General features: G+C 40.5%; 1 protein-coding gene across 1 annotated transcript in view; it reads right to left on the minus strand.

Moving 5' to 3' along the window:
* ANOS1 (anosmin 1) overlaps positions 1-26,995 on the minus strand; it is a 232,047-nt gene that overhangs the window by 18,217 nt on the left and 186,835 nt on the right. The window contains exons 10-11 of the mRNA XM_066599923.1: positions 11,322-11,410; positions 6,936-7,107 (exon numbers count right to left, since the gene is read on the minus strand). Coding sequence (XP_066456020.1) covers positions 6,936-7,107; positions 11,322-11,410 — 261 coding nt within the window. The remainder of the gene's footprint in view (positions 1-6,935; positions 7,108-11,321; positions 11,411-26,995) is intronic.

Raw genomic sequence — 26,995 nt, forward strand, 5'->3', positions numbered from 1 at the left:
AGATTTCCTATCCAGTCACTGTGATGAATCTGGTACATTTTAAGACGGTCTTTCTCAGTTTTCCCTGTGTAATGTTTAGGCAGTATTCGTAAATATGCTCCATTGTGTCATTGTTGGACTAGACTAAGGCCCCCTGTCCACAGGCGTTGCGTTATGCCGCGGCAGATCTCAGCCACAGGAGCCGCCGCCCGGGAGCAGGAGCCGGAAGACAGTTCTCCGCAGGTCAGCCTATCTGGCAGATAGGCTGACCGCGGAGAATCGGGGCAATTCTGCGAATTGCCAGCCGTGAGCGTAGAACCGCAATGATTCTCTGCTCAAGGGCCTGGATCCGGCGCTTTCCATAGCAACGCTATGGAAAGTTTCAGCCGGCGTGATTCACCAGCGATTTACCGGGGGGGGGGGGGGGGGCTAAATCTAGTGCTACAGTCCAGTTTTAAGCTAAGTGGAGGCAAAGTGAAAGGTATGTTTTATTTCTCAGTGGTATATCATAGGCAAGGGTATTAAAGCTGATCTGTCTGCTTAGTATGCTGTCCCATGTGAGGCCAGCATCTTACATCTACAGGTCCGCACTTCTTATAGCCAAATGGCACAAAAATGGGTTGCACTGTTTGTCTACTGGGTTAGGGTCTTCTCCTCGTGAATATAACATACTCAAATTATATGCCCATTGTATTCTTTCAGCACTCCTGGTAGCCAAGCATCACAACACTTTTGTACCATAGATCATCCGTATTATGCTTCCCTAACATAGGACAGCACATAAAATGGATAGATCCACTTTAATACTAGGCACATGCAAAATGTTCTCTAGATTCACTTCTTCCTAAAGCATCTGTCTTACAAAGACAAAACCTGTACCTATGTTCTATCGGGGCATATTGACATCATAGAGAGGGGTGTGAGCCAGAACCACAAACTAAGAGCAGCAGCTCCCCATCTAATTGACCGGACCCATTCATTAACCCCAATGAAGCAGACAAAGTATGGCAACATTTAACTTCCTCTAACACTAAGGTCTGGTTTCCATTCGTCCAGTAGATAGTCAAGTAGGCAAGTTAGTAAACGCATGACCACTTAATTAGTGTAAACACACCCGTCGAGTGGACAGTAAACAGGCAAGCACTGGGGAGAGTCAAGTAATAGAACAGACAGCATAAGTAGTGAGTGGAATAGCAGTAAAAGAAGGAATTGCTTTTATTTTTCTAGGCCCAGTTCACTGGGTCCAGTTACTTGACTAATGTAAACACCAGTATGCAAATGTGAGGGCAAGTTAAGTACTGACCCATTACTGGGCCTAGTGAACAGGGCCCAGTTACTTGACCAATGTGAACCACGCCTAACAGCTGATCACCAGAAACCTCAAGAGCCCAATCTGTGGTTTTCAGTGGATCCCCAAAATGATTTCTGTTTCGGTGAGACAATCCCTCTAAGATAAGACACACTAGTGAGTTTCCATAGTAGAAATCCATAATCCTTTTTCTTTCAAGTGGCATTACAAATGCCAGTGTAAACTCAGCACTAGGTTTTCAGTACATTAAACATTTACATACACAAATTGACCACACTCCAGATCATCTTGGCACCATCTAGTGCCTTTTACCATATGTCATTACCTTGTCTTCGTCTAGGATGGACATGTTTATATAGAACTCACAAAGTAATCTATGTAATTCATAGCGAAACAGGATAATAAAACAATATTTTCTCCTGTTTCCTTTGTCTCCAGTATTTGTTCTGTGAATTCGGGGTTGTTTTTGTAAGACAAATAATGGTCTGCAAGTTCTTCAAATGCATTTGGAAAATGAGTTAACTCCTCTTGAGTAAGGGCAGATCTGCCAACAATGAAAGCTTTTACCAATATCTGGCAAGACTTCACAAACATTTCACTGAATTACAGTAAACTTCAATGCTAAATCTCTGTAAAAGCAACGGGAGTATGAAAGACTGCTAACTGAACTTCAACACCTCACTACACACAAAGAAAGTCTCTATTTGTTCCGAGCTTTTAGGTTTTTTAAACATCAAAATGGAAATGATTTGTAATAAAAGTAACTTGCTTGACCCAAAGAGCTCTAAACTTGAGAGTTTACATTCCATTCTGATATAAGGGAATCTATTCCAAGGACATCAAAGTTACATAAGTTTATTTAGTAAAACAAAAATGCTTTTTGGGTACAACCAGGTGTTTTCCCTTTTAGTCTCAGGTTGAACAGAGGGTTCAAATAGAATCGGGAGACATAAATACGTAAATGTAGCAAGGTTTTAGGATATTTCGCCTGTAAGCAGTTTTTTTTAGGATGCGTTTTTGGTCTCTTTTTCCTGATGTTCTCTCTCTCATTCTTTATTGCATGAAGTTTTAGACAGACCTCCTGATCACAAGCATAACAGTTGTTTTCTAATGGGCAGCAGTTTACGTAATCACTAGAGATGAGCGAGCACTTAAATGCTCGAGTCCGCGTTATTCCAGTTGAGCATTTCGTAAAATTTGAGAGCTCTACTCGAGTAACGAACCCCATTGACTATAATGGGAGACTCGAGCATTCTTGTATGTGGGACGCTGGGTCCCGAGCTTTTTTTTTTTTGTCTAGGTTTGTTTCTCTCTCTCTCTCTCTCTCTCTCTATCTCTCTCTCCTGACAAAAAATTTGCAATGACGCGCGCTGCGTCGCGGCAGGGAGGGGCCAAAACAGGCATGTCACAGCAGGGAGGAGCCAAAAACTGGGGCAGGGTCGAACACCGCTTGATGCTCGTTCGAGTAACAAGCACCATCGAGTACGCTAATACTCGAACGACCATCAAGCTTGGCAGAGTACGTTCTCTTAACTCTAGTGATCACTGGAAAATAAGAGATATCTTATGGTACCATCATTTTTTTTTTCATTAAATAATTTCTAGTCAAATACACCAGTGCGCATAGGGAATGGGAGATACAGGGCATTAACCAACATTAACCCCTTAAGGACATGACCCTTTCCCCCTTTTTTTTATTCTTGTTTTTTCCTCTCCATTTTCAAAAAATCATAATTCGTTTATTTTTTTTTACCTGTCAGGGCTCAGTCACACGGGCATTTTTACGCACGTAAAAAAGTTTGCACTGCGTGCATTTAAAAAATGTGTGACCACGTCCATTGCTACCCGTATGTTCTATCTTTTGTCTGTACGAATTTTATGCGCATATAAAATTCGCACATGTGACCACTGCCATTGAAAAGCATTGGTTCTATTTAGTGCAATATTTTTTAACACGTGAATAATTGGACGTTAAAACGCCAGTGTGACTGAGCCCTCAGATGGCTTTTTTTTGCTGAAAAGTTGTATTTTTCAACGGTGCTATTTAATGTACTTAAACATTAAAAAAAATCTCATTGGAGAAAAATGAAAAAAAAAACATCTTTGGGGGTATTATTTTTATAGGACATGATAACTTTATTCCATGGGTCAGTACGAATACACCAATATCATTTTTTTTTTTTTTGCTGTATTACTTTTAAAAAATAAAATATCCTAAAAAAAAAAAAAAAAAAATTCTGTTGCCATCTTTTAACCACCATAACTTTTCCATTGATAATGTTGTGTGAAGGCTCATTTTTTCTGGGAGTACATATTTAATTGCTTTTTATTCATTTTTTTCTTAGAGACAGGGTGACCAAAAAAAGCGCAATTCTGATGATGTGCATTTTTTTCTGTGGATGTTCACCATGTGTGATATATAATGGATTATTTTGATAGATCAGACTTTTATGGATGTGTCTGTACCAATTTTTTATTGTTTTGAGTTTTTTATTATATCAACAGGGAAAGGGGTTTCTATTTGAAACTTTTATTATTCTTTATTTTTTATGGTAAAAAAAGACTTTATTTTCCACTTATTTTTACTTTTTTAGTCGCCATAGTGGACTTCAACTTGCAATTGTTTGATCGCTTAAATAATTTACTGCAATACTTCACTGTTGCAGTATATGGTATTTCTGACAGCATTTCTGTCCTAATAGGCAGAAATGCATAGCAGCCCTGAGGGCCTTTAGAAGACCCTAGGCTGCCATGATAAACAAATGGAATTTTGTGATCTAATAATTGGGGGGCTGTTCCGGACCCACAAACTCCAACTGGGGCATGTAAAGTGTTAACAGCTACAGTCAGCGTTAGCGCTGGTCGTGGCTGTTGCGGGCGGGTGTAAGTTGTTAAAGACAGGTGGTACCTGCTTTGCATGGAGTGGGATTGGCTCTCCATTCTGCTACATACAAACCCCGATGCTGGAGGATGTACATGCACATCTTTTAGTGGCAAGAGGTTAACTAATATATTAAGAAAAAACTTTAGCAAGAAGCTGCACTAAGTCTCTTGTATGGACCTCTTTAATTTTATCTGACTTTCAGCCTTAGAATCTACTGCAATTAAAAATAAGATAAAGCATTTCACGTCATAATCATCTGTCCAGTCCTAGGACAGGGCAAGGGTCATACTATAAGTGATGGCGGGGCTTCAACAACAACAGTGCTGCTGAATAAGTGAGTGACTACATTGGTAACCACAAAGAAAATGGAGATCATATGTTGTTACCTAGTGTTGCTTTACTTGTGTTGCCAGGTAATTACTCATACTTCTGTGTATGGTTTGCTGTCTCCCACACACCGTTCATAACTTACAAAGGACAGTGGTCTACTTTCTTACATGTTTCCCTTTAATATATTTTTAGATTTTTTTCAGCTGACAGTGTCTTGTTTTTTATAGAAAGAAGATTAATATTTTAGGTATAATATGTGGACAAAAAAAAAACAGAAAAAGGAAAAATATTACAAAATCACAGATGTATGGCCATGTTTACTTACCAAAATACAAGTAGGACACAGATGGGAAAGCACATACACCACCTCCCAATAGATGCAGACAGCCCAGATGCTAAATAGAGGAGCTTATAACAGGAGCAAAGAACTAATGAACAGCCACTCGCATGACCACCCTACAGAGAGGGGAGTGGCCACCCAGTGCTACACATGCATGTAGATAAAAGCATACAAAGGGTACCAGGCCAAACATGTACCACTCCATGCAGACCCAAAGCTCAGACTAAAGTTAAATGGGCTGAACTGCAACCAAAAGCAATACACATTGGCAGTGAAACCCTGCCCCCCCCCCCCAACCTAGCACCCAAAGCCAAACCACATGTTGCAGAAGATACTGATAAATATTGATAAAAACAAACATGCAGACAGCCAAAGCGTCAAATGGCGGAGCATCTGTTGGGAGGTGATGTATATGGCTTCCCACCTATGTCCTAGTAGTATTTTGGAAGTAAACACGGCTATACGTTTCTGTAGTATATAGAGACCTCTCACAAGGGATGGAATTATCCGTAGGATGTGCACAAATGCAGATTTTGTCAATTAGAGTGGATTTTGCTGAAACATGGTATGCTAGGCTGATAAAAGACAAATTCAGCCTGTTTTCACTCACACCCTGCTGATCCAGAGAAGGCAAAGAAAAACCCAATAAGGCAGAAGCCAATTTACCCCATTTTGAGTGGAAAAATTCCTTCCTGACTCCATAATGGCAGTCGGAATAATCCCTAGATTGACATTTGGAATTTTCCTAGCTGACTCCAAGACCGGCAGTGGGAAGACAACCAGATCAACTACCCTACTGGTTATTTAATGTCAGTATCCTATAATATCGTAGCGCTCTTAAAAGATGTCTAGTCCCCTCTTTAACTCCTCTATTGATTTTGCCATTGCCACGTCGTCAGGCAGAGAGTTCCACAGCCTCACTGCTCTTACAGTAAAGAACCCCCTTCTATATTGGTTATGAAACCTTATTTCCTCTAGACGTGGAGGATGCCCTCTTGTTACCATCACAGTCCTAGATATAGACAGATCATGGGAGGCATCCTTGTGTTTTTAACTACGGAATGCATTCTGCGGAACATCTCATAGAGTTTCTAGCTTTCTTTATGCAAACTTAATTGCAGAATTACTTGTCCTGTATGTTAGAAATCTGCAATAGCAATTCTGCCAGACGTCCTTAATTCTGCAGCAGAAAGCTTTTCCACTGCGGAATTTAAACTTGCGGTTTGAAAGTAAAGACGCGCAGATTGTAACAGGTGCAGAATTCAAGCCTCTTAGGAATAACACTGTGACACAGACTAATTCCATCTCTTGTGAAAGATCCTATACACAAATCCACGTCTACCTGTAATGATTTACTCAGGATTCATGGGAAGAACTAAATCAATACAAAGCACCGTGCAGAAAATACATAACCCACAAAAGAAAGAATATGTATTCTAAATTAGACTTGCTAATAGAAAAAGAATTAAGCTATCTTTGATTAGCAATAGAGATGAGCGAGCGTACTCGGCCACGCCCCTTTTTCACCCGAGCACCGCAATTTTCGAGTACTTCCGTACTCGGGCGAAAAGTTTCGGGGGGCGCCGTGGGTGAGTGGGGGGTTGCAGCGGGGAGTGGGGGGGAGAGGGATAGAGAGAGGGCTCCCCCCTGTTCCCCGCTGCTAGCCCCCGCTCTGCCACGCCTCGAATATTTTCACTCGAGTACGGAAGTACTCAAAAATCGCGGTGCTCGATCGAGTAATTACTCGAAACGAGTAGGTTCGCTCATCTCTAATTTAGCAACAAAGGTTTGCTTTTTCAGAAATACCCCTTTTGAACATGGGTATGTTTGCACTTGATTACAAGATAGTCCAATGAGTCGCATACTTCCTAGAAAAAAAGCTGACCTTTGTCTAAAACAATCTCTGTAACTAGAAGCTTACCTCTTGATTATATGAGATATGGGAAATATATTCATGAGAAACGGCACAACACGGGCAGCCAATTATAGGATTTATTGTGCAATCACAATTAAACAAAAATGAAGCAGCAGTGTTCCAAGACACAAAACACAAACACACAGTATTTCATCCTAGTAACGGGCCAATTTCTTACCTCCTTCAGTTGGACAGTTGATGTGTTTGTGGTTTTTGCCTTTCAGCGTTGAACAGGGAGGAGTTGTGAAGAATATACTTTCAGCCTTTAAATGGCCCTTAGATCTGTCTGGCTGTATTGTGACTTTGTACTTGCAGGAAAATAATAACCCTGGTAGGATAATGTGGTGATCCTGTGTGGGGAAATAAAAAGGGTTCGTAATCATAAAAACAAGCAAAGATGGTACTAGTACGGATGATCTGTGCATTTCTAAGGGATGGACAATTTACCATATAAAGTTTAACAAATGTTTAGATTGATAGTTGCCATCATTGAAATCATTGTTTAATAACAATCAACCAATATGTTTTGTGCTTTAAATATGTTTAAAGGGGTTTTTCAGGCAAAATATTACTGATGACCTATCCTCAGGATATATAAAGTTAGGGAAGTGCCAAAGATGGATACAATTTGATAATCTCACCTGGCGTAGACAGCTTAGTGCCCTAGGGTACCAGCTGTCTCACCTGGGCATTGTTTCTGGTGCAATCCTATGCCCGATGGCATCCACTTATTCAGGGGAGAGCTGCAGGGATTACAAGGGTCCACCAAATGGAGGATACCCCCGTACAAAGAAAGAAATATACTTAATTATAAAAATCCTGCACTCATAGGCCCACTATTCAGATGGAGTTATACAGTTGTTAATGCTCCCAAGTAATGGTGACTTACTCTGAAGGAGGGGGGTATGATGTCCACAGAACCCCCTCCTGTTCCTAGTTGTCTCAACAGAAGTTAGCGTCAGCCGCTGGGTTTAGGCAATCCTCTTCTTTATTCAAAGTTTAAAACATAAGGCAAGGCAACACGTTTTGATGCTACAAGCACCTTTCTCAAGCCAGAGTAAGTCACCATTACTTGGGAGCAGTAACAACTGTATCGCTCCATCTGAATGGTGGGCCCTATGAGCGCAGGATTTTTATAATTAAAGGGGTTGTCCCGCGCCGAAACGTTTTTTGTTTTTTTTTTAACCCCCCCCCCCCTCCCCCGTTCGGCGCGAGACAACCCCGATGCAGGGGTTAAAAAAACAAACCGGAGAGTGCTTACCTGAATCCCGGCGGTCCGGTGTCTTCATACTCACCTGCTGAAGATGGCCGCCGGGGTCTGCTCCCTCCGTGGACCGCAGCTCTTCTGTGCGGTCCATTGCCGATTCCAGCCTCCTGATTGGCTGGAATCGGCACGTGACGGGGCGGAGCTACACGGAGCCGGCATTCTGCACGAGCGGCCCCATTGAAGACAGCAGAAGACCCGGACTGCGCAAGCGCGGCTAATTTGGCCATCGGAGGCCGAAAATTAGTCGGCACCATGGAGACGAGGACGCTAGCAACGGAGCAGGTAAGTATAAAACTTTTGATAACTTCTGTATGGCTCATAATTAATGCACAATGTACATTACAAAGTGCATTAATATGGCCATACAGAAGTGTATAGACCCACTTGCTGCCGTGGGACAACCCCTTTAAGTATATTTCTATCCTCAGGATAGGTCATCAAAAGCTGATTGGCTGTGATCTGCCATGCAGGAGCCAGGCCGATCAGCTGATCGGGTGCCCAATGTCAGCATTGCAAAACACACGGATCAAAGAGGAAGCCACTGCTCTAACCCCTTGTAGTGGTCGGCACTTGTAAAATGTAATTAAAATCAATGAAAGCTGCACCTGCAGTTACAAGTGCCGGCCACCACACAGAGGTCGGAGAATCAACTTCTACTCTTCCCCCTGTGTATTACACCGCCGACAATGGCGCCCAATCAGTTGATCAGCCAGGGTCCTGAGCAGCGGACCACAGCCAATGAATAGTATTTTGCTTGTAAAACCCCTTTAAGAAAAAAAGAATCTCTCATATGGCTATGTCAACTGAAAAATAGAAAAAAAAGGTTATGATTTTTTAAAAGCAGACAAGAAAGAACAAAAATGAAGAAAAATCAAAAATAGCTCCTAGGTTTAAAATTTTCCAATATTATGTGTACACATTTCCATTCCTACCGCTATGGGTAATCATCTGAATTCATATACTGTATAGGTAACAATTGATATCATTGTCATACGACTGCAATATTCCTATAAAAGGATTTTATAGCCTAAAGCTCAGTTCCAGCATGGTGTCTAAACCTGAATTGTATTTACTTTGCATTGAGTCCTGCTATAGTACTGTACAATAAGCAGAGCAGACTTGTTTATAATGTGGGTGGCTACTAAAATGTCCTGGAACGGCTGGCTCCTTTCACGTATATTATGAATCACCTGGGCTGCACTGCATCAAAGTGTCTTACTTCTAACAGAAAGCAAAATTCCCATGACGTGATAATAGCGTGTATAGTACAACATGAATGTGAATGTTCATCCAAGCAAAACAAGCAGGGTATTAGAAGCAGCATAAAAGGATATAGCAACAATGCCTCTCCAAAATACTGTATAAATAAGGGCGTGCTATTCACATGCAGGAGTTTCATGCTTGCTAATTCTGTCACTTTGATAAATTAGCATTAGCCCTTATTTGGATGGCCATATTTTATGTCTGTGTATTTCATAGACTCATTACAGTCTATATGACTATTCACATAGGCAAGTGTTTACACGGACCAGAGGTCAATGTGAATCACGGACAAAACACAGACATGTAATGCCCACTGTCCCTATAGATGGGACCGTACACAGACGGGTGTTCCTGTGCTGTCCTGTGGACATTTCACCAGATATTCTCATGTACAAGTCGCATATGGATGTCTGAATGAGGTCTTCCATCAAAGTTTTGGTTTGGAGCCACTTTCATATGATATTACAGAATTATTCCTTAGGGCTTAGTCACACAGGCGCATCAGCGCTCGTGTTACTGAAGGAAGGAGACGGCCGTACTTCAAGACGGACGTCTCTCTGCAGAGCTGGAGGAAAAAACATGTGACTGGCTTCATTGCCGGTCATGTGTTCTTTCTTCTGCGCTGCGGGGAGTCGTCCGTCCCGAAGTACGTCCGTCTTCTTCCTGCAGTAAGGGAACAGTCACACGGGCGCATCGGCACCCTACATGGGTGTGACTAAGTCCTAAGGATGGCTTCACATGGGCGTATGCACAAATACGAAATCTTCAACACCACATAATTTCAGTATGAACAATGTTAATTTGCACATGTATCAGCGCATTTTAATGTACTTTTTGCACACACAGGGCATCTTTATTTGTGCGGAAGAATATGCCACAATTTAAATGGCTATTTCGCCAAATGAGGTCCAGATATGTTCTATTTTTCATGGAATTCTGCACTTGCATGCACATTAAGTGTGCATTTGCCTACCGTTCATAGATTTCTATGGGGATCTTCGTGGTGCAAATAGAGCAGGTCCTATTTTTTGCACCGTGAGAAATGCACATGTAAACTTGGAAAATGTGTCTACCCCATTTATATCAATGGGTTCTATCCTCTGCGTATTACGCCCATGTGAAGGAACCCTTAGGCCTCATGTCCATGGGAAAAATTATGCCCGCTACGAATTCTCCATGGAGAATCCGTAGCGGGTCCCTCCTGCCCCGCGGACATGAGGGCTGAAAATAGCAATTACTCACCTCTCCGCACGCTCCGGATCTTCCCTTCTTCGCGGCTTGATCTTCTCTCCGTCGCGGCCGGATTTTCTTTCTTCGGCCCGACGGATGTGCACGGCACGCCGGCTGCCTGCTGCGCGCATGCGCCGGCCAGAAGAAAAACTATCCGGCCGCAACGGTGAGAAGATCAAGCCGCGAAGAAGAGAAGATCCGGAGCAGGTGAGTATATTCTGATTTTAGGTCTCCCGCGGATCCGGACGGCTTCCATAGGCTTCAATAGAAGCCTGCGGGAGCCGTCCCTGCAGGAGACCCGCACCTAAATGGAGCATGTTCGGACTTTTTCATGCTCCATATTTTTTCTAATTCACTTTTATTGACCATCCGCGGCTATTTATCTACCAGCGGGTGGTCAATGCATCCCTATGGGATGCGGATCCGCGTGCGGGTGATCCGCTGCGGATTTTAATTATTATTTTGCCCGTGGACATGAGGCCTTAGGAATTCACCAGGTTAGAGTTCTAGGAGTGATTTTCATTTAGCTGTTTTCTAAAGGCTCTAAAACAGGCGCATTTTAATGTCCATTTCATGACCATAATATCCCAGGTCCACCGCAGTCATAGTGAACCAAACTCAGATCACCATTGAAAAAAATGGATTATCAAGAACATTTGACTCCATATATGCCATAATAGATCATACAACCAGGAATGATGTAAAGCAGAAAACACTTCTAATTTCTGAAGTTCACTGGTTTTCATTAACTCATCTTGTTTGTAGCTCTTCATTACAGCTAAAATGTTCTTAATCATAACTTACTTGAGTTACAGCTTTCTCAGGTCCTTTGGTTTCGTTGTTTGCACATGATTCAGGAATCCATTGTACATGATAAAGTCCCAAAAGAGAATCTAAAGGAAAATAGAAAAATTAACCAACTATTTTACCAAAGACATAAATTATTGAGCAAATCTCCTTAAATTGCATTTTTTATTTCAAATATGACCTGTAAGAGGCTCCCATTTTATTTTCTTCTGCACGGGGTATTATGCTTAGCAAAAACTAGAGTTCCAACTGACCTTTGTTCAGAAGAGAGCAACAAATTTTAAGCATATTTCTGTCTGCTTGCAAGCAATCGCTTACCCTACAATGACATATCATAAAATAGCCTATTGTATATGAACAATCCTAGGTAAATGCTTCCCTGATTAACTCTACAGTAAAAGTGGCTGCTGACCAGGATAGACCAATATATCAAAACAAATTATTACCCCTTTAAAAGAGTTTGTGTGATATCTTGAACAAGTAGACCTTATAATTTCCATTCGCAATGGCTTATCTGTGCTAACAGGGTAGTATTTCCATTAATAATGCTAACAATAATATTAACATATGGAAATGTTGTACATGTAGTTTTCTCATGATTAATTGCATATCTTCAAACCAAAGGCAAACTTTAAAACATACTGAAATGACAAAGCTAACATGCGTGAAAACATCACAAAAAAATCAGGAATCTAAGACCTATGACCCTTTAACTTCCTGGAAAAGCAGGTGTCCCTAGTCCTCATTATTCATCTGTTTTATGCATTCAGTGATAGCATAATATGCACTCGTTAGCCCCCTAGTCCATTTTATCATCTGGACATCATGGTGGGATTGCAGAATTTGATCCCCAACAATCTCTAACAATGTTTTTTCAGATAAGGCATTTCACCTTTTGAGGGGTTCCTCTATTATTTACAAGTCATTCTGAGTTGCTTAGAGTAGTAATATGGTACCCATGGAAGTCTGTAGAGCCATAATATAGGGCAGAGAATGGCATGGATGCAGTATTACAGAGATAGTCTACCCTAAAATACTTTCATAATATAGTACCATGTAGAGGCTCATGGGGTTTATAGAGTGCCACTGCAAAGGGGCTATAGGAGAGCCATCAAGGGATATGAACACTAGAAAGGGTTCTTAAAATGTGTTTGCTATGGGAACCTCTTCTAATCTATGTACAGTATGTCCCTGTAATGAGGGCCCAGAGCCCTTGGAGTTTAGATTTGTAACAGGCTGAAAGTTTTTTTTGATGGAGACAGGTAGAGACAGAGTATTTCCAAACAAACTAAACTAAAAACTTTACTTCTCCGAGGCACTTAGCTTGATGTTTACAAAGGTTTAATAAGCATACCATTTTACACAGGCTCACAATGAAGACACACACTTGTCGAATGCTTACACAAGATATCGGTTGGTTACTCAAGATGGCAGCTACTCAAAGTAACTCACTGTTATGGGACTTAACGGTCTCTGCATTACCCTGAACCACTTTGAGTCTCTAGTAGTAGTGGATCACCTCCTTCAACCCAGGCTCTGGCTAGTAAATCCATTACCTCCTATGCACCTTATCAGGAATTTTCCTTGATAGGGCACGCTCTCATACTCCAGATCTCAGTGAGGGGCAACCATACTGACTTAACTGTTGTACATGAATCGAGAGACAATTAACCCTTCTGGCACAAAGCTTCAGGCTACTCCCCCGTTAAGAGGCCCTTGGTTTGCTTTTTTTCACTGGGCCTTATTCATCACATCAACAGACCATGAAAACTGGTGAAAACATAGTTATATACAATTTTCTAATCCCTTTCACTCAACTCAATGCAGTGTCTACATCCAGCAAACCTGTTTTCAGTACTAGCTTCAAAGCTTGGCTTCTCTAACCATCTGGCACTTAATCCCTAGTAATATGGCACATGGGTGTTTAGTCTCCTCTGCCATACTACTGTTAACTAAATGTAAACTGCATCACCAACTGTCATTAACGTGTTACACAAAACAATACGTACAAAAACCACACAAAATAAAATGGTAAAACCTAGATACATTGATATGATCTATTTATTTAGTTATCTTCCTTATATAGTGCCAACATACCCCTTTAGCAATACACTCAGGCATCTCCCCCACAATGGTATAATGACAACATAGTAATTACATTTTGCTAACATGCACCGTTGAATCCAAGAAAGAGGACTATTTCCATCCTTTGCATCCCTGATTATCACAAATCTAAATAGTTGTAGTCAAATGCATCAACAGTCTTATAATGTGACTAGAGTTGAGCGAACATACTCTGCCAAGCTTGATGCTCGTTCGAGTATTAGCGTACTTGATGGTGCTCGTTACTCGAACAAGCATCAAGCCGTGTTCGGCCCCGCCCCAGTTTTTGGCTCCTCCTCACTGTGACATGCCTGTTTTGGCCACTCCCCGCTGCGACGCAGCACGCGTCAATAGCAAATTTTTTGTCTGGTAGGCAGGGGAGAGAGAGAACCAAGGACAAAAAAAAAAAAGCTCAGCACCCGGCGTCCCACATACAAAAACGCTCGAGTCTCCCATTGTAGTCATTGGGGTTCGTTACTCGAGTAGAGCTCTTGAACTTTACGAAAAGGTTGACTCGAATAACGCGGACTCGAGCATTTGGGTGCTCGGTCATCTCTAAATGTGACCTATGTGTTTGACACTTTTGAACTTGGAATTCAATAAAATGCTCTAGACATGTTAGGGTCAATTACTGGATTTCATCACATGCCTTACTGGTTAAAAAGAAGTTCACAAGTGCAAACAATGTACCGCCTTACTCTATTTTTGTTAAATGAAAGAAAATATTCATCAAAAATGTTGTACTTTGATTTAAATTAATCTTGGAACATGTAAATCCCTAATGAATATACTGAATAAAGAGATTGATGAAAATTGATAGTAATGAAATGCAGTTTTGAAGCTTCCATAGGTTGATTCCATCTTGTCTAATCAGATCGTCTTGAGAAAGTGAGAAAGCAGCTGGTTAGGGGTGGAGTGTAGGACCGGCTGAGCTTTTCTCCAAGCATACACATGCTGAGGCTGTATGGATGGTCCCACCAATACATCTAGTAGGATTACATTGTACTACTACCTGTAACTTTATCTGCCTACTATGAGTTTTTTTGACAATAATTTAATAGGTAAAGCATGCATTAAGGACAGAAGGATACAAGACATTTTTCTTTCGGTTAATAGCATGCACATGTTCACGACTATGGCTCAGCCATGGGTAAGATGTGATATATTATCTAAAGTGCAACGATTTTAATGCATTGCATAAGCAAGACCGTCATTAGAAACACTATCTACTATAATATACAGATGTGTCCATTCTTAAGCTTTCTTGAATTTCATTAAGGTAAACAATTTGCATGATACCTATTCTTGCACCATACAGAAAAAAATGAATTAGTCATGTGTGTCATCCATCACAGCTGTCAGGTTAAAAAAATGTATATGTTAAATGTATACATTTTTTAACATAGCAGTTCATAGGTGATAGATGGCATCCGTAAAAGCAGCTATCAGATGTATCATTTTTCTTTTTTACATGATTGTTTAACAACTCATGCAATACGTCTCAGGATTATTGAGATTTGAGAGCGGTTAAGAAAGGATGCATTGCTATCCTCCTCTCAGTCAGTATTTCCATCCATTATCAACATTTAACTGATCTATCTATCTGTCTATCATAATATAATAATAATCTTTATATAGTGGCAACATATTTCGCAGCGCTTACAAGACAGGAGAAATAAAAACAAGATAATGGTTACATGAAGTAATCAATTGATGAAAACAGTAAGGTTGAGGGTCCTGTTCCAATGAGCTTCCATACTACAAATAATGGGGTGTAAAGGTAAAGGGGCTGGAGATGTGCACGGTATGGCAAGGTCAAGAGTGGGGGATGCTATACACATAGACAATGGTCAGGCCGTATAGTGGCTGAATCAGTATGACTGCAGGTGCCGGTTGATTACGGCTAGCAGGAATTGCAGTTAGTAGGACAGGGAGCATGTTATCAGGTGGAGTACAGAGGGGTTTGGTTTAGGAGATGTGGTATGCCTCCCTGAAGAGAAAGCACCATTAGTTCGATCGATGGCTTTTCTATTGATCTGTTTTTGTAAGTCTGTTTATTTTGCCTTCAAGAACGGTCAGTTGGAGCATATATTTCATTAAATATCCTCACTTGGAGATGCTATCGATGGTTGATATCCACATCTACACATATGTTATTCACCAAACAGATGGAATACATACAAATATTATATATTGTTAACAATATCACCATCAACTTGTGTAAAACTGTACAATATGGTATAGCAAAATAGTTATCGTAATATACATGTCAAGGCAGTATATTGTCACATTATACTACATGCTGCATAATGCTGTCTTCTCTGATAGCTGACAAATTGTCATTGTATAAACGTAGATTGAATGCACATCCATAGTTTTGGGGGATGTTAAAAAAGTGGGACATTGCCCAGTGTCAAAGTGCTATAAAATTCCCATAAAATAATCTGTTGCCTTGACCCCAGAGCAGAACTGATATTGTTTCCACTAACCTGCCAGACACTGATCCAACATGCATTAGTGACAGCTTAGATGAGCCAGCCAGAGCCAGCATGACATACAGTAGCCAGCTGTAACAATGACCCATTACCAGAAGTGGATGGTGACAGTAGGAGAAGGAGGAAGATGTATGTGACAGAAGCATGATCTGGAGACATGATATGCATCTATTAGATTGTCACAAGTACCCTCTAGGGAACTGTACCATAAGTTGAGAAACTATGATTTAATAGGTTATATAACGGGGTGCTTAAACTTTAGAATGCCATAGGTGGTATAATATTTTATTTTGTGATAATTGATATTGCTCTACTTTAAATAATTACTACAGTTAAGGCCTCGCGCTGTGGGTGCACAGTATGGCCGCGTGCAAAGATCGTGGCTATACTGCACTAAAGACCACGTGAACAAGTTAATTCCAGCTACTTGAACTAGCCCGTTCACACGATCTGAGGTTCGTGCTTTCCAGCTCCCATAGGAGTCTATGGAAAGCACACACCAAAGATAGGTCAGGTCCTATCTTTGCGCACACCTTGGAGCTTAGATGCAACCTTGCAGTCTTATGTCCTATCTTTATTAGATGCACAAATTTAGCGCGTCTAGCATTCTTTCATGTGAACACTTCTAAAGGAAACCATTGGCTTCTCTATAAGCGCTTTCTGTGTGCGCCTCTAATGCGCACCCACAGCGCTAGTGTGAATGAGCCCTAAGTGCAACATTCTGATATCCAAATATATCTGCAAATTCCTAGGAATGTGTTGTCATCATTATAATCACCTGTACAGACATCACCAAGCATCTTATATGGTTTAGGTAACCTCATATTCCTAAATCTTGTCAATGTTGGGTAGTATTGAAGTTTCTGTTTTTCATGACTAAAAGATTTATTTTTAGCTAAAAAAAATGTTCAAAATATTTTTTTTTTGTAAAAAGTGGAAATAAAGGTGACAAAATACAGTATTCTGTGGTAGAATATGATTCTGTCATCCGACATCTATGTAGATGGATCCATGTTAATATAGCTTCAAGGGGTTGAAGCAAGATCTCAAACGTAACCTCAAGAAAGAGGTTCCCAATGGTCCCCACATGAATGGAGTGGAGGTTGTGCATGTGCACTGCCAGTCTCTTCATTTCAATAACAGCAAAGGAGATTGCCAAGCACTTGTACACAGCAATTTCATTGAAATAAATAGAGCAAACCACATGTGTGACCTCCGCTCTATTTATGCGTGGGTCTTCAGAACCACTAATCTAGGGATCAGTGGGGTTCCCAGAGGTTGAACACCCATCTATCATAAAGCAATCCCCAATCTGGTGGATAGGGGATGATTTCAGTTCTTGTACAGCCCTTCTAAGGTGGTTGTTCCATGTGGATAATTTCTTTGTGGTAGATCTGAACAAAAAATTCTGAAAGCTGCTCACCAGGCTGCAAAAGCATAAAAGAAGTCATACTGACCTAACCCAATTTCCCATGCTCTCATTCCACTGGTACCCAATTCCACAATACTCTCTACTCAGTATTTGTACCAGTGCTATATCCCCCATATAGTATCTTGCCTTTCTGCATGCTGCTTAGAAAAAGTGTTTGTACCTGCCCATGGATCAGTAAGTATGTCTGCTTTCAGTAATTGTTGTATGGATTTGATCTCTTTTTCAGTGGATTTGTTTGTAATGTTAGTGTAGAGACTTGCAACGCACGAGGACCCTTGAGGTTGGTTGTAAGTTTGCGTATTTTGGCCAAAATATCAACTAATAACTAGTATTTATTTGCAGAAGCAATCTGGCCTGGAGATACTACGGGAGCTCAGGGTGTCAGTGCTTTGTGTGGTACACTTGAAGTGTAGGGCAACCCACCTAATCTAAGAGTATAGGTGTAGCATGGTGCACTACATGTGTTTACGGCACTGCCACCTATGCAACATTGTCTATGTGCAAGTATAACACCAAGTAGTGACTCCCACCATGTATGGTGGGTGTGTGAGTGGTTGCTCATCAGTATTTTGCATCTATGTTACCTCTAGCATATAGAATTTGACTCTCTGCATGCTACTGGGAATTGGTGTTTTCTACCTGCCCATGTATCGGTAAGCATGGCCGTTTTCAGTTATTTGTTGCTCACCAGGCTGGAAAAGCATAACAGAAGTAATCGTTACTTCATCTGATACCATGATGCTTCAATTTCACTTGTAACTGATCCACCACTTCTTTCCACTTCCTGCTGCAGCAATTCCAAAGACATGTGACTGCTGCAGCAAGTAAAGAGCAGCGAGAAACCTGGAACCAGCAGAATGGATGCTGGGATAATTGGGTGAGGTGAGTATGGCTTATTTCATGTTTTCAAACTTGGTGAGCAGCTTTTATAATTTTTTGTTTGGCTGGATAACCCCTTTAGTCTTATATTGATTCTATTCACCAAACATGCTGCAAAGCTGTAAATGATAAGATGAAATGTAGCATATGCAATATGTTAAGGCACCCTCTCTGACTGACCTTTCATCACCTTTCAGGTAGGTTTGATCTAGAAAGAACTTTTAAGCAGTTTAATTTTCCCATAGGAGTCATTTCAACGCTTCCAAAAATTTCAGGGCGAGGCACAGCACATTATCTCCCTAAAACCAGCACTGCCTGCTAATAAGCACATCAAACATATAATCTCTAGACCATGGTTCTCCAAATGTACTGTGACTGTGAAAGCCTTTTTGCGTGCAACAGAGAATAAGTGAAATTGATATCTCTAAGAAGAATGCGCGATCCACATGTAGATTTAGCAGATACCACAATGAAGGTTCCTGTGCTAGATAGTTCTGAAACCATGATTGTGATAGAGCAATTTCTATTCTGAGGGTTGTTCGTGATTATGGGCAACCACACACCCTCTCTCAAATTAGAGCACATTGCAGGTTTTCATATGCATGAAGTTGTGTGTTTTTAATTATAAAGTGAAAATATCTAGCATGCCTTGTAAGACATTTCGTTCATTCCCCTGCTACTCCTGAATTTGCTTGAAGGGGTTGTCCAGTTGTAAACTATTGATGACCTATCAATAGTTAGGCCATCAATAGTAGATAGGTGTAAGTCTGTCAGTTGGGGCCCTCACCAATCAGCTGTTCAGCGGACCATTGTGCTTATATACTCTAGCTGATTTTTGCAGGAAGCAGGCAGCTCCATTCTCACTGCATTCACTTCAATGGGAACTTTGCCTGTAATACTAAGCCTGGCCACTACAGTAGGAAAGGAGCTGTCTACTTCCTGTAGAGACCAGCTTTGCGCATGAGCACACTGGTCCAGTGAACATCTGGAAGTCTTCAAAAAAGGGACTGGACAGACATCTGTTTGGGATGATTTAGTGAATCCTGCACTGAGCAGGGGGGTTGGACCAGATGACCCTGGAGGTCCCTTCCAACTCAACCATTCTATGATTTTATGATCTAGTATTGATGACCCTTTTCTAAGGCTAGGCCATCAATAGTGTACAACTAGACAACTTTACCAACTAAGATCCCAGATACTTTACAAAATGTGCCCATTCCCATGTGCCATTATGACTGAGACAATATATTGGCAAATCATGGAACCACAGATAGTGATAAGTGTCTTATATTACCAAGTATATATGTTCGTATTATACACTGAAAGGCTACTTTATTAGACACACCTGCGCTTTCACATTCAGAGCTTCTCTGTATGGAAATTAGACACGTAACCCCACAGCAATGCATAAAATCAAGTGAGCGATTCTTCCATGGATCAATTTCAGTGTGAATCCACATGAAGAACTGCTGCACTTCTAAAGGCCAAAGGAGGTCTAATGTGCTACTAGATGGGTGTCTCTAATAAAGTGGCCAGCCATACCAAATATACATTTTATTCACCCTGCAATTTTTAAAAAATATATTTTCAATAATACTATTGATTTTTGTTATTGCCTCACTGAATCTAAGCTGAACAATTCTCTGCCATTTTCTATTGCCTCTTATGCAGACCTGTATGTCTCTATGGTCACAGACAAACATTATATAGTCTGATCCTGTGGTAATGTTTCTTCTGTCCTCTTTTCTTTCTAACTTTCCAGACAGTAAAAGGGACATAATGAGTGGAGTAATACATGACTGCAGGATCAAAAGACACAGATTGTTTGAAGTTAGTAACAATGTAGACACATAAGACTACATAGGAATTGTATGCATAAAACATTTTTAAATCAGGAGTATTTGAAAGGTTGCTTCATTTTTTTAAAAAGTTGAGCTAATAAAAAGTCTTCCTAACGCCTGGAATAAGGCAAACAATGAGGTTAATTAACTGATCTGTGTCTTCCATTGCTTTCATGTCAATATATCTCACTATGCACCTATATTTTGCTAATGAAACTCTCTAAGAAGCTGTAACTTGGGTCATTAGCATGTCACAAAAGCCCTTCTGAAGTCTGCAGCTTTGTTTTATTGTCACTTGCAGGAAGTGATAAGTGAACTTTTGGAAAATTTGGTTTGGCCAATTCACCAAACTTTTGCAAAAAGTACAGTACAGTCTGAATTACTTCAAATTGAACCTAGAAGATGACGAAATCCACTAAACAGTGTTGAGTGACAAGGGGACTCCCCGTAGGGATGAAGAATTCCCCTGCCACAGCTGTCATAGTTGTGGAACAGGAGCGCGATGTTCTCCCATTGCTTTCAATGGGGAGGGCACTGCTGCCACCCCATTGAAAGCAACTGGATGAAGGCAAGCCCTGCAGGGATTTTCAGGGAAGGGCTTTAAATATAAGCCTTCCCCTGAAAATCATCCCTAGCTGTAGAGAAAGAAAAAAAAAGAAGGTAACTCTCCAAGAAGCGCTGGTATTCTGATGGCAGAGGATTGAAAAATCTCAACCTCCAGAAAGCGTTGCCTGTAATTGGCTGAGCGCTGTGACCCATCAGAGGCAGCGCTCAGCCATTGACCTGTGGCCCTATTGACCACAAGGGTGATAGCTTCCAAGGGTTCCACATCCAAGGAATCCCCTGCTGCAGCTGTCACAGACGCAGCAGGGGATAGCAATGGGACCGCACGTTTATGAGCAAATTTTACCATTGCATGACTGCACAACAAGTGCACATTTAAAAACGTGTCTGCCGTTTTGGTCACGGTAATTTTTTTTACATTCGCTTTGCGTTTCTTTTCACACACCTACATGTGTAAAAAAATGCTTATCTGACTGAGCCCTTAGTCAGTATTATACAGCAGTGTTCAGGGCTAGGGTTGAGCGAAATGAACCAGTAGAATCCTGTTTCAGTAGAAATTTGCTAAAAACTTGGTTTGGGTTTGTGTCGAACGGAACTTTTAGCAAAGTTCAGCCTAAGGGCTCCCACCCACTGGCGATTTTTTTTCCTTTGCGTTTTGCGTTTTTTCTCAAGAGCAATTAGTATTGAATGTGCTCCTGTCCACTGGCGTTTTTTTTTTCGGTCCGTTGCAATTTTTAACATAGGAACTGTCAGTTGCATATGTGTCCTTATTTTTCTCTTAATGCACCCATGAATGTCAATGGAAATGAACGGAAAAGGCGCGAAAAAGCAGCGAAAATGCCGCGAAAAAGCCGCGAAAAACGCCACGAAAACCGCGCGGAAAACGCTGCGTTTTTCACGCACGAAAATCGCAAACGCCAGTGGGTGGGCACCCTAAAACAGGATTCTTCTGGTTCGATTTGCTGAACGCTACTTGCAGGTAAGTTACAGCTGACTTTGAATTTCCTGCTACTACTTATAGAAAGATCTCATGTAAATGTGGCAGTTCTGGTAACTGTACCATAGAGAACTAGTTATAGTGTACATAAATTCACTGCCTTTCAAAGGAATGCAGTATTCATAAATTGTGTACGCTGCACCTACTGTAACATTTTGTTCATTAGCTGTACTTTTATCTAGACAAGTTCCTACTTAAAATCTATTCATTCATATAAAAGAATTGAGATGAAGTGTTAAACCAAGCCAAACAAATCACATTTAATGATAGATAATGCAGGGAAAATATTACCATTCTAAAACAAATGCACTAAGCCTCTTGAAAAGATGTGGAATTTCTGAGTACAATAGATCTTTGTTCTCCTGCCCTTATACAGTATGGTAGTACAGTGCAGAGATGAACTTATGATCTATTTTTGCTATTTCTTCCTTCTCCTAAGAAAGTGCAAGGATAACACTAAAGAACCCAACATTCCTGTCTGATTAAATGGATTAGCCACAGACCAGAACTAATCACTGTAGCCAATTCTTAATTCAGCCAATGTGCATCATGTTGTGCCCCATTTTCCTTAAGGCACTTGTAAAAGAATGCCATTTGTATCTCTTCTGTCAATTAACTCTGCTTTGAGCCTTATTTGTATAGATGTGCCCTGGATTTTTTGCCACGCTTCTTCACTTTGAACATGGAAATACAGGGAAGGAATTTTAAATATTCATCTTTCGATTTCTTCTCACATTGTATTTAAATATTTGCTGTTAATATGAAAAAGGTTTGCATTGCATGATCTTTTGTGTAAGGCAAACTCTCTCTGCATACTACCTGCAATGTAATATTTACATATGAAATTGTTCATTCCCTCTGTTCAGCTCAATTATGTTTGGGGGTTTAACCACAGAATAGGCATAAGATTTGCTCTTGTTTCAATCAAAATATCTGCACTTGATTCAACAACATTTCTAACTCTTGCTAATCTACAGATGAGTATAATTAATATAGTCGCCTCCATCAACTATTTGTGTATGAACATGTTGTTCTATCTGACACAGGATGGATGGTTTCCCATCCCTACTAAGCAATATTGACATAGTTTTGATTCTCAAGTGGGACCATGAACATTTTCAAATCAAGACAATCATTATATGGCACAGCCAAAAAAAACAGGCAAAATAACTATTGGTAATTTAATTTGATAATATAGAAATTGATTTGGCTATGACAGTTGCAGGATATTGGGCCAAAGTACACTAAGATTCTCTATTTCATGTAGTGTTAGTGTCCATTCTGATCTTCATTTGCATGCTACAATAGTAGATCACATTTAAAAGCGTTTTTCCTTCTTTATATAATACTCATAAATACGAGAGGCCCCTGCTTTGGCAGAAATGGCTCATCCATTTATTATATAGTAGGCCATTCCTTTGTATGGCCATTATATAATACTCCAATTCTCCTGTAGTGACTAATGGAGGGAAAATCTATGGCCAAATTAAACTTCCTCGAGATTGTCTGTGGTACCAGAAGCCGGACCTGCTTCAATCCGTTGCCACAATGGCTGTCTTTAGAAAAGGTGTTATTAAAGAAATAAATAGTGAAAAACTCTTGACTTCTACTTTAGACTTATTTCACAGGGGTGAGTGTGATATCGGACAATGAAACTCATCTCGCATCACTTCAAGGAAGTAGCGATCGTGTAGCTGTCAGCTGCACCGCAGGATTGGCAAGTATTTCCTATTGTTTTCAATAGGGAATCTTGCATTGCATCACACTCGCATGCCGTGTGAAGCTTTGCCACCCTCATTGACAACAATTGGTGATGCTTTTAGAGGGAACACCCAAAGATAAGACATGCAATGATTTTTTTCCCATACCGCGATGCAAGAAAAAAATTGCCAATGTATTTGACCCCATTCAAAAGAATGGGGTTCATATTTGTGTGCGATTTATGCATCTCACAACGCACAATTTTCTCACCCATGTGAAAGCGGCCTTACAGATGTATCCATTTATGAATTTGGCAATGTCTAGTAGTGTGTCCTTGTTTAATTTGACTCTAAACTTGACATGTCCCTCACATTTTTGTTGCCCCTTATCTGGCTTAAAATACTCCGGCATTATTTTTCTGCCAAACCCAGCCTCATAAAATTAATTATGAGCCACTCTTGTGCAAAATTCAAAACCAATAAAAAAATCCTCAAAATTCCAGTGACCTGGTGAATTAGGTGAAAAAACAGTCCCAAAACATATCCCAAAACAATTTTTTGGGTAAAATTAAAAAACTTCTCCAACTTCATCTAGATCCAATGGAAGCCTAGATTAGCACTAAATTACGTGATTCAAAAAAGGCAGCATTGTGGCTTTGCCTTTCCAGGTGTCTCTAATTACTACAGAGCAGTACATCTATCTAGATGGCTTCCTATAGTTAATAACTCTATTGTTTCCTTCACTGTGAGTATAGAGAGAAATCTACTTGGTCTAAGCAAGTTTTATCTCCATTGGGCAAAATCTGCCTCAGCGCCACTACATAAACCTGTAAAAGCTGTCCAAAATTTGAGATCCTTGTTAGGCAAAAACTATCACCCATAATTCCAGCCTCCTTAATACCCACTATACTAATAAACAGACTTTTAAAAGTATAGAGACTGAGGTTTAATAACCCAGACCAGGTAAGAAGGTACCTACCAGTACCCCAATTGAACTATGTAGAGTCATTTAACCTTCTGACATCCATAAAAAATTTTCAAAAAATATTTCTGACTCATTGAGAGACCCTTTATGGTATAAAATCTACTTGTCCATACCAAAACAACCCAATAAACCTATTTCATACTTATATAATGGCCTTTTACTTGAGTCATCTTCCAATAAACTCTGGTTCATTAGGGAGTGGGAGAAGGAGTTGAATACCCTTTCCTAAGAGGATGTTACTGTAATACTTAATCTACATAGATTCACAAAATGTGTTTGTATCCAACAAAACTTATATAAGCTTTTAACAAGATGCTACCGAACCCCTGATTGCTTATGCAGAATAAATTCAGAACCCCAACACAAATCCTGAAGGCGTGGCATCCATAGAGGTACGCTACTACATATTTGGTGGAAGTGCCCGCTTTTACAACCTTTTTGGACCAATATTAATGAACAGAACAATAACATTCGCTCATCAGAGATTAAACTATCTCTGAAGCTGGTGGGTTTTTTTTTGGAGGCCACTTGAGTCCCTCTCATGCGAGCCTCACGACTATGCTAATTATGGATGCAAAACTTATAACTCCACTAAAATGAAGGGATCTGGAACCTCCTAATTTTTCTTTCTGAAAATAAAAACTTTCCCAAATTTTCTGTTTTGAATAGATTGCAGGTTGCGAGAAAGGCACCAAAAATACATGCTTGTGCATCAGGTAATGCACCTGGCTGAAATTCATTAAAGTTGACTTCTTGAATTTACTGAACCTAGCACACATCCCTCTAACCTTCTTGTCCCCCTATCTATATACATCTTTGGGTTTTCTGGACTTGGAGGTCCAGTAGGCAGTCCCATCAGTGATTGGCAGTGATCCGTTTATTACTATGCAAACAGAATTAGCTGTCAACCACTGATGGGACCGCCTACTGGACCTCTAAGCTTAGAATGAGCAGAGATATAAATGAATAACAGTTATGCCAAATCTTTTTGCACAAAGCTGTATATCAATGTGCTCAGTTCCTCCTGCTCTATAACATGCTACCTGCAAAATGGATTGCATTTTTAATGGAACAGATGCCCTTTAACACTATTCAATAAAGAGTGGGCACATCTATATGAACTAGTTCTGTTTAAAATTACCAGCCAAAAATGTGGCAAAAAATATGTGTTTCTTGGTTAGGATTACATAAAACCATTTACTTTCATTAAGTGGAGTCTACCAAAGATTTACAAAGAATGCTCATGCTTTAAAAATAACCGAGACATTTCAAAGGTTCTGAAAGCAGATGGAGTTCGGTTTAGTGATCCGTGCTTATTTTAAAGATTAGCGTACGATAGGCTTTTTCAAAATATCTAAACATAGATATGTCGTAATGATGGCAAGTACAAACAAGTCAGTGGGATGAATACACATCAATGTCAATATAGTCTTCTTGTAAATAGTCTGCTTAAGGAGAATATTTCAAATATTATGAAGACATTCCATTAATCTCCTTATTACTTTCACATGATCTAACACAACCGCCCTAACTTTGTAAAGCTGTTATGTCTGAGGAGGACTTATTGATGCATGGCTGGTCACAGTGTACGGCTCACTGTTACTGGAAATAGTATGCTACACTATTTTAATGTGTACCATTTTGATCAAACTGTTCATATTCTACAGTATAATAAACAAAATAAATAATGAATTTTTGGAAAGATGTTTAAATATAAAGTTACTAGGGAACAAAGATGGACATGGACAGCATAAGGTACATTGCAAAAACCACATGCATATTTTTTGATCTTCAACAGTTAATTGGCAAAGACCGAAGCACTCATTGCATATAAGATTTCTTTGGTTGCGCTGTAACCCATGCATAAGGCATGAGAAAAAAAAGCGATTTCAAAAACTGTAAACTGAAAATTATCAAAAATAAAAACAATCCCCTAAGGGCTCCCGCACACTGGCAAGAGTGATATTGGGATGTGATTCCTTCAGAAGACCTGGACGTGAGGCGTTTCCCCAGCCTCCCATCCTTGCAGGGCTGAAGGAATCTCCTGCTGTGGCAGTCACAGCAGGAGATAGTGATTTTCCCCCAATTATTTTAATGGGGCCAGCGGCAGCAGCACCAGCCCCATTGAAATCACTGGGACATGATCATGATCCTCTGCCACTGTTGTGACAGCAGAGCAAGAGGACTCTCCGTGATGAGGATTTTCGGGGGGAATGGGAGCTTGAAATATAGCCCCCCCCCCCCCCCACCCTGAAAGTAGTCCATAACTGTAGAAAACATAAAAGAAAAATACATCACCTTAGAAGTGCTGTCATCTCCGCCGCATCTTCTGGCAAGTCCCCCGAGCTCTTCATCTGCTCCTCTTCTGGCCGGGGATTAAAAATCCGCACCTCCTGAAAGCGCTGCGTCTGATAGGCTGAGCACTGTGACCATTTAGAGGCAGCGCTGAGCTGTCAATCAATGCTGAGTGCTGCCTTTGATTGGCTTCTAAAATGGTGTATTCTTCTTTTTTATTTTATTTTTTCTATAGTTATGAACTATTTTGGGGGGGAAGGGGCTTATATTTCAAGCCCCCCGAAAATCCTAGTTATGGAGAGTTCCCTGTCACTGCTGTCACAGCAGTGAAAGAGGATCGAGATCCTCACCATTGATTTCAACGGGGCTGGTGCTGCTGT

This window comes from Eleutherodactylus coqui, chromosome 4, assembly GCF_035609145.1.
Source record: "Eleutherodactylus coqui strain aEleCoq1 chromosome 4, aEleCoq1.hap1, whole genome shotgun sequence".
Classification (NCBI taxonomy): domain Eukaryota; kingdom Metazoa; phylum Chordata; class Amphibia; order Anura; family Eleutherodactylidae; genus Eleutherodactylus; species Eleutherodactylus coqui.